At 40.7% G+C, this 9525-nt stretch overlaps 1 protein-coding gene across 2 annotated transcripts; it reads left to right on the forward strand.

The window, feature by feature from the left end:
• Nucleotides 1-3627: 3627 nt before the first annotated feature.
• Nucleotides 3628-7492, forward strand: Clamp (Chromatin-linked adaptor for MSL proteins). Of its 2 annotated transcripts, XM_064697974.1 has the most exons (7): nt 3628-3896; nt 4268-4438; nt 4512-4712; nt 5097-5595; nt 5661-5934; nt 6017-6205; nt 6262-7492. In XM_064697974.1, exons 2-7 carry the CDS (start codon nt 4283-4285, stop codon nt 6695-6697), a joined length of 1755 nt encoding a protein of 584 aa, XP_064554044.1. In that variant the 5' UTR covers nt 3628-3896; nt 4268-4282; the 3' UTR covers nt 6698-7492. The 2 variants fall into 2 exon arrangements, with proteins under 2 accessions (XP_064554044.1, XP_064554045.1); XM_064697975.1 differs by lacking the exons at nt 3628-3896; nt 4268-4438; nt 4512-4712 and adding an exon at nt 4758-4832.
• The last annotated feature ends 2033 nt before the right edge of the window (nt 7493-9525 follow it).

The raw sequence follows: 9525 nt of genomic DNA on the forward strand, positions 1-9525 counted from the left end.
TGAACTAAGCCCAAAGAGTTAAGCTTGCGATTGAGCTTGAACACAATTGTCTAAATCATCAATACACATAAGAATGATTCAGCATTGGCTGCTGGAACCGCTCGCAATCAAAGCGGATTTATGCCTCAGTTTACCATGTTAACTGTGTTAAATGCATGTTAATAGAGGAAGTCTTCAATGCTAGTTATTTCAATAATACGGCTAAGAAAATCATATGGTGTACCTGATAAGCTAAGGTCACCAGCTGAAATTAAAAAGCTCCTCTCATGAATTTGTTAATGTTAGCAAATGACGACAACAGAAGGCAATAATTCATGTGGAGCTCATTAGAGCCTTTTGTCACTTTTTTAGTACAATATGAAATATTCTTTACCACCCTCCCACTAACGGTTTGGGCTTGGATTCTTATCGGTTTTGGGTAATTTGCTTGCCTCAGTGCACAATTGGGGCACACAATCAGCTAACCTTAAGAGAGTCGTATACAAATTTGCTTATGCGCAGCTCAAACGCTTCAGTTAGAAGAAACTTGGATGTGTGCCCATTAAAAAAAAACCCGCATACGCAACCTCCAAAGTCGTTTGTGGGTGAGCCACGGCGTCGGCTGACATTGAGGCACTCCAGGTCAAGCCAGGTGGCCAAGAGTTGCTGCTTCCTGAATGGAAGCTTTCTAGGCGGACCGCATGTGCAATATGATGGATGGCTTTTGACGAGCATTGCGAAAACAAACCTGGCCAAAAATTTAATGTGCCGTGAAATATTGCTAGCCATTTTTATTTTCACACACAGACTGAGAGAGAGAGGGAGAGACGTTAAGTAATAGGTATTAGAGCTGGCTGGGGAGTTGGCAATGCTGCGTATGCTTAATGTGCAGTCCAAAGCAGATGCAGTCCACCCATGGCTAATTGACTCCCGGCCTGCGGCGTCGGCGTCGGCATTCAAGCGTCAAATTAAATGAAAATGAACAAAATAACACTTGCAACTGCAATTTGGCTGATGTTAACGCTGATGCTGATGCTGATGCACAATCCAGATCTCTGGCGAACGAAATGAAAAGTCATCATAATCAACAATTTTAAAATATTAGTTTGCGCAAAATGTGCTGCGACGCCGACGGCCAATGATAGTGAACTTGATTTGGGGCCAATTTTCTCTTTCATTGGTGGCCACGGTGACCACCACTACCTCTAGCCGGTTCCAGCTCCCAACGCATGCAAAAATGCCAATTAATGTTAGTGTGTGTCCAAGTGTGTGTGTGTGTGTGTTTGTGTGTGTGCTTGTGTGTGTTGCACTGCAGGCCGGCATAGTTTTTTATGTACCCTGAATCTACTGAAAATATGTAAAAAGGGTATAATAATTTTATACAAACGTATGTAACACAGCTGAAGAATATTTTACTTTATGGAGACCTCTATCTCCATAAGCCCTATACATTTTATTAGATTTTATTTAATTATTTAGATTTATTTTATTAGATTGAACTATAAACAGCTAGGTTAATCAATAATGCATTTCATATACATAGTAAAGTGACAAGGGAAGATCGCAGCTTTAGGCGCGCGCCTGACAAACAGGCGCTGAGTGCAGGATATCTCTCAGTCGGGCATTTCCAACATTACTGCTCTTACCTGTTTTTTTTTGTTGCAAAAGAATCTGCAGTCGTCGATAGAGCAATGGAGCATTGCTGCGATGAGGCGACGAATCGACGATGCGATGGCAACCACTTTCTAATCTAACCCACAAGCTGCAATCGCCGCCGCCGCCGTCACCGTCGCCGTCGCGACTGACGGCGTCCACAATTTTTGGGCTCAGACTTTGGAGACTCTTGACTGGCTTTAGCTATTTTTAAAAGCGCACTTTTCATTTCTGTGTCGTTTCTGTATATCTTTTTTTTTTTTGGCGGATGCGCCATCGTTGTGTGCTGTGCTTGCCCACTTTCCCAGACTAAGTCTAAAATGCGGAAAAATAGCGAGAGTGAAAATTCGTTGCCGGCATAAATTAACTGTAAACTGTAAAAATAAAATGAAAAGCGATAGCAAGAAGTCTCTTTTGCATGAACAAAAGTGAAAACTCGCCCAGCAATTGGGCTTTTAGACAATTCTTATTACGGAAATTCGCTCATTTGAAAGCACTCGACGAGCGGCAATCGTTTAAAGTTGAGATTATGTTGAATTTATTTGTTGGGTCTATTACAACAGCCGAAGCTAATGCCAAGTGAAAATTTCTCCACGCACTTGCGCTGATTTAGTTTGTTAGACAATTGCGTTGCTATTTTTATGGGCTTTTTGAAAGTGCTTACTACTTGTACAATCCGTACATAAAACGGCAGCACGCCATGAACTTAATTATACTAACAATTCGTGTTTGCCGACATACGAATATAACATTAACAAATGGCGCACCGCAACATGCTTTGCTATGAAAATGTTGAAATATTTCTTGAAAATTTTTACTTTAACGTACAAATTAATGCAATGATGTGCAACGAAGCGTGCAGCATGAAAATGTTTGGGCCAAGCAGAACGTTGAACCAAAAAATGAATTTGCAATCTAAGTACATACATACAGATGTATATGTATGTACATCGCAGTAATTGTTGCTGTATGCTTAATTATCTCTGCTGCTGTTGCGGCGAGCATACGTCCTCTTCTTCTTCTTCCTCCTCCTCCTCTTCTTCTTCTTCTTTAGCGTTTTGCAAGCGCAACATCGTCTGCTGTCTACTGTTTTGCGCTCCAAAAAGCTGCAACGGCCATTGTACAAAGCAATTAATTTGAGGCAAATGAATAAAATATAATGGAAATGAGCATTAGTTTGAAGGCTGCTGCTGTGGTCGCTGCCGCTGCCACCGCCGCCGCCACCATTTCTGTGGCAGCGTTTGCTGCTGACCCAAATTCACCGTCAGCTTTTCCAAAATGCAATGTTGCAAATAATTTGAAAGTGTAATTTATGACGGCGACACGACGCTGGACTTGGACCTGGACCAGACAACGGCAGTCACTTAACAACTTTCAATGCACAGCGTAGCGTAGGCGGCTTAAAGCTGGCAGTCTTTTGTTCGAACACCCGGTAGGTCTCTGTTTACCATAGACCATACTGACAATTGTACGTGCCTCGCAATAACAAAATTAACATATGCAATGAGAGTATTGCCGACTGAATTTTTAAAATATTGTTGGCGGGAAACTCACCCTTATTTTGCCATTCGCGGTTTACACAACCAGCAGTTCGACTGAAATCTTCACGCTTAGCATTATTCGGATTTGAAGCGGACTGCAAAATGGTCACACTGTTTTCAGCCATGTGCGACATATTTTGTACAGCACGAACTTTTAATGGCGTGTGCCTTATAATAAAAATGTTTAGGCAATACGATATGAAGATATTTGGCCTTACATTTGTAAATAATAATTTATGAAAATAAAAATGCCAATATTTTAGTAGAATCCTGCAATTATAGAAATGAACGTGATATTTTCCTTTTAAAATAGTGGTATTTTTTATCATCATATTGTATATTTGGCTAAAGTAACAATATGGCCATCTATTTTAGGTATGCGCGCAGTCTGGCAACCCTGCAGCGCGTTTAATGTGCTACTGCTCTCTCCCTGGCTTTCTTCACTCTCCGTCTCTCTTCAGCAGTCCACATTCGAACGTACGAAAGAACAAACGAGCAGAAGGTTTTTGTGCTGGAATTTAATTTGTTAGAGAAAGAAAAAACAATAATAAAGTTTTGCTTTCATTCCAAACAAAATATAGTGGATAAAAATCAGACTACCGGTCCAGCGTAAGCTGTTATAATTACTGTGCCAACGTAAATTAAACTAATAAAGCCATTGTGTGTGCTGCGCTGGGCGTGCGAGGCGCAGCAGAATCATAATTTTTTGTGGTTGCGTAAAAGGTAAATTGCTAAATCAAGCGAAGAAGCGGGCGATTATGCAAAATACACATGCGAAAGTTAAGTGCGTTTAAGCGCGCCGTAACGTTGTGCAATTTCTAAGCAGATAGCGGCATCTTTCAGTTGAAGTTTTAATTTCGAATTCGTTTGTGATGTGTGTGCAGCGCATACATATTTTTTGTCTCATCGTCGCCATTTTTAATCAGTCGTTTTTCGCTGACGTGTGTGCTCTAGAGTTGTTTCGCTCGCACACGCTGAGTTTGTTGGCATCGATAGTGTTGTAAAACACCGCTCATTGTGCATTTTATTTAAACAAATTTTGCAGCATTTATTTTTAACAAAACAATAATTATAGTTATAATTTGTGTTATTAGTGACTTACGCGCACAATGGAAGACCTCACCAAAAACATAATATTCACAAACGCTATTAACGGCCAGCCAGCAACCATACAATATCAAACAGCAGACGGCACCATACTCAAACAACCCAAAATAGAGGGCCAAAAGAACGACCAGCAGCCCACCTTCTACTACACAACAAATGTGAGTGCGCGGCGTCGCCCGGTTCAATGATCCGTAAATTCTTAAATGCTTTTTGTGTTCTTTTAATATACAGGGCAATGCGGGCACTGTGAACCTAGCACAGTTGGCCACCTCGGACGACAATAAGACGTGCTACATCGCACAGCCAGTGGGCGGCTATAACTACGCCTTGGTCAACGGAATGCCCCTGAATCAGGGCACAGCTCTGGGAATAGCCACTGTGGATGCACAGGGACGCATACAGATTGTCAATCAAAATAAGCCCATTGCGGCGGTAAGCACACCCTAAAAGGGTTATTTAGGAAACAATTAGCAAAATGTAGCTGAATTTTAAATGTCAATTCAAATAAGTAAATTATGTTCGCAAAGCTTAATTACCAAAATTATTTGTGAGGTGAGCTCAATGCAAAAACTATCCCTTATGAAAGTAAAAAGTTTGCTCCATTTCCATAGAAGTATATATCACAAATACATCTAAATATGAATTCGTAAAGGCTTCGCCTACTTCGCATTAACATAATTAATGCCATTTTCGTGAATTAATGAACGCTGCATAGACAGGAACAATTTTGATTGTACAAAATATTTATCAATTATCGCTCAGCATTTTTGCTACCGAATAGTCAGTTTTTTAATATGATTTCGCTTTTCCCTACAGACTATTTCACCACTGCAAAACACAATATCGAACATCAGCTTCAAGTGTGATGTTTGTTCGGAGATGTTTCAGCACCTGGCGCTGCTTAATGCTCACAAGCGGATGCACACCGACGGCACGGATCCGCAACAGCACAATTCACAGCAGTCATCAGATGCCATAGCAGTGGTCAATGCACAGGGTCTGGTGCAGACGCAGAACATAATCACCGGCAATGGGCAGATGGGTCAGATTCAAATTGTTGCTTCCGATACGCTGGAGCCAGTGCAGCAATCCGTAATGCAGCAACAGCAGCAGCAGCAACAACAGCAGGCGGCACAGCAACAACAACAACAGCAGCAACAGCAACATGATAACTCCAAGTCGAGCAAGTGCATTAATTGCGGCAATCCCATACTGCATCAGTCAAAGCGTAAGGGGCCTAAGCAGGTGCGCTGCGAGTCCTGCATGCAGGCGGAGCAAGCGGCGCAACAGCAACAAATTTTTGTAGCACCCGATGGTAATTGCTTATATACACTTATTTTGATAATAATTTATTAACCCGGTGCTTATCTCTTTTAATAGGACAAATGGCGCATCCTGTGCAAATCATATCTACCACACCACAAGCCCAGGCTCAACTTCAGCAAATTGTGGCCCAACAAACTGGCGGCACAACGCCCAAGCGTGAGCCCAGCTCGTCGGGCCATCATCCTGTGAAAAAGCGCAACACCCAACAGATGACCAAGTGTCAAAAGTGCAATGGATCCGGCGTAGTACTCATGGGTCAACAGCACACACACCAGCATGGTGGCGCCGGCGGCTCGGTCAAACAAAATACCGTAACCGTCAAGACCGAGTAAGTTACCAATAAAAAAAAAAAAAAGCCGCGAACCGGGAAATCTTTTCGAACTTTTATTTATCAATTTATTTATTTATAGAAATCCCAGTAAACCGTTCAGCTGTAACATATGCGGCGGCCTCTTTTCACGCTACTCCAGCCTGTGGTCACACAAGAAGCTGCACAGCGGCGAGAAAAACTACAAGTGCACCATCTGCGGATTGGCATTTGCCAAGGCTGTCTACCTAAAAAATCATGCGCGCATACACACTGGCGAAAAGCCTTATAAGTAGGTGTATCAACTGGTATCCACGCTTTCCTATTAATAATTGTATACTTGTGCAGATGTCAAACGTGTGGCATGCAATTTTCACAATCGCCGCATCTGAAGAACCACGAGCGGACGCACAGCGGCGAACGTCCATATGTTTGCGGGGTGTGCGATAAGGGATTTGCGCGCCATGCCACCCTGTGGAACCATCGCCGCATACACACCGGCGAGAAGCCGTACAAGTGTGAAATATGCGGTTCGGCTTTTTCACAGGCGGCACATCTGAAGAACCACGCCAAGGTGCACTCCGGCGAGAAGCCTTACAAGTGTGAGATATGCTCGGCAGCGTTTGCCGATCGTTTTGCGCTGAAACGCCATCGTGGTATACATCAGAAGTATGGACAAACGGCGCCCAGACAGCCTGCCGGTGATGGTATGGTCGTGCACAAACAAGAGCTGCCCGATATGGATGACGATGCTCAGCAGGAGGTCATAATCGGTGGTTTATAGATAAGAGCAACCAATGCCAATGCCAAGGCGACCAGTACAGCAACGACTACGGCAGCGGCGGTAGCCTATCAATCGGGAAGGGGAGCAAGACAGGAAACGGGCGGAATCACAGGCACATTTCCAGCGCAGCCCTATTCAGGCTACTACTATCAAGAGCAACAACGACAGGAAGACCAGCCCCAGCAGAGCGCCGCCTTTAGTGCTAGATCAGACTATTGAGCTGGCGCCTGTACATAAATCATAGCGACAGAGGAGCATCGTCATCATCACCATTATCAGCTAGGCACCATTAATGTTACATATTATGATCATTATTTTTTTTTTTAATATCGTAGTTCATGTAGGGCTCTATTAATTGGGCATGGGGCACTCGAAGGGGTGCCGCCAAAAACGCTTTTTTACGTTAAACTAACAAAACGAATCGAACCTAATTTATTCATAGATTGTAACATAGATACGGCGCAATATGTGGTACATTTAAGTGTTATAGTCTATTTCCGTATACAAATTGTAGTTGTAATTTACACGGATTTATAAGCGAGGGGCGCGTTAACCGCATGAACAGCAAATACGTAAGAATCTACGCAGGCATGTATCATATACATAATATACATCGGCATCGATCGGCAAATGTATATGTATATATATGGGTAGTACATTAATTCGTTTATAAACAATACTAGCGATAAGAAGATAAAAAACAAACATTTTAAATACAATTTATGTAAATCTAAATAAGTATTACACAAAACAATTATAACTTTAATAAATAAATCATATTTGAATAATTTAAAACTTGTTCCTGATTGTAAAGCGTTACGCTTTGATATTGGCCATTGTTTTTAAGGGATTTATATAAAATACCGTCCAAAAATAGTTCAAAAACACAAAATGCTTCATAATTCGAAAGGTGCACGATGATTAAGATATCCTTTGGCCCAGCGACAGCCCTGTTTTAAGGGATTCGTTCTAACGCATGTTTGTAACGGGAAATATCTTATTGAATCGGCCGACTATGCTTGAAAAGAATACCTATTCTTAAACATAAGGACAAGCTTGATAAATCGGCAAAAGGAAACCAAAATCATTTCTCAAATAGCTGCTAATGTCGTTTTTGTGTTTTGTTTGATTTTTGAGTATTCATGAGCTGTGGTGATACTTCTTAAGAGAGTGTGGACCATTGACAGGGCTGACCTGAAATATGACAGACACTATGTGCATTTTGAGCAACATAAAAAAAAAATTGCGAACCATCGTGAAAATTTAACAAAAAAAATATCGTATCTATTAGGTTTTGTTATTATTATTATTATTGGGTTTTGTTGTCTGTCGCTGTGTTGGGTGGGTGGGGTGGTTGGGTTGGGATGGAATGTGCGGTTGTGAGTGTTACGGTAGAGTTGACAACTGTGTGATTTTATATGTGGTGTATATATTGAAGGAGAGAGAGACATATTTATTATCGCTGCTAAGTTCGAGAACACAACAACACCACACGAGCATGAGGATAATCTACTTACATATGAAATCACAACTAAACTAATTTAGCATGGTGTCTTATAAATAAGAGAAGAAGATGAGAAAGACTCCCAAATATAAGAGAGAGGAACTATATCATTACAGGGGGAAAGATTACAACATATAATATAAATGAAGATAAGGAAAAGTTAACACTTACATGGTGTGAGGCTCGATCCTTCCTTTGCAAGCTCTTGCCCAGCACGCATCCATCGAACCACCTATGGGTCTTACTAATCTAACGTTTAATTTTATATATATCGGATATTTTTCTTATATTTTTTTAAAAAAAACATTCAGCCGCCACACGAAATCGAACCCGAGTCCATCACAAGTTTCTAAGCTGATCATTACTTCTACCGCGACACCACCCACCACAATTAATACGAATTAAAAAAGGAAGGTACTTGAAGTAGTCGTTTCAGCACAAAATACTCAACTCTATTTTTATTAAATTCTTACCGCAGCCTGGACTCGAACCTCGAACCAAAAGTCTAGAGCAATACAGTCTAAGTAAGCTTGCAACAACGCTTCCCAATTATATTTTTATTTAATTGTTACCGCGCCTGTACTCGAACCTCGGACCCCAACCCCAGCTTACAATGCTCCCCCTTCTTCCTGAACTGTTGTCGCGGTCCGGGCGCGAACCTCGCACCGCAAGTCTCGATCAACGAACATCTCAAGAGTAATATAAAAATATAACATACATATATGAGTTTTATTTAATTTCAATAGTGTTTAATGCATGTTATTTATTGTTTTTCAAGTCCTTCCCACAAGTACTAAAAAACTTACAGAACTCATTATATTTTTGAGTACATTTTTGCAAAATTGTGATCATTCAAGCGCGTTCACTCGCATATATGAGTATATGTATGTATGTTATGTTGGTTGCATTTGTATTATTTACACAAAAATGTATAAACTGTGGTGTTTGTTAAGCAATTTGAACTAGCAAAGGTATGTGGGGAAGTTACAGATCTAAATATTTATTTTAGCTAAAAGCGAATTTTAAAATTGATTATTGGGCATTATTTTAGTTTTTGATTTTCAACTCTAGTATTTAGTACACAAAATTTACTAATGGGTATATTTAAGCTAACCTAGACTTGCATTTGACTTACACATAAATTAAAAACCTAATTTAAAAGGCTACGAAATGTTACGTTTTGGATGGGCAGAACAAATTCAACAAACTTTAAATAAGGCCATAGCAAACAATTTGCTTTTGTTACGTTTAACACATATAGAAGAAGATACAAGTATTTATATAGTTACTTAAGTAATTGTAGTTAGTTGTTTATATGTTTATG

The sequence above is a fragment of the Drosophila montana genome, unplaced genomic scaffold (genome assembly GCF_035044405.1).
Source record: "Drosophila montana isolate Dmon_TW-CO22-7 unplaced genomic scaffold, ASM3504440v1 contig_402_1, whole genome shotgun sequence".
Taxonomy (NCBI): domain Eukaryota; kingdom Metazoa; phylum Arthropoda; class Insecta; order Diptera; family Drosophilidae; genus Drosophila; species Drosophila montana.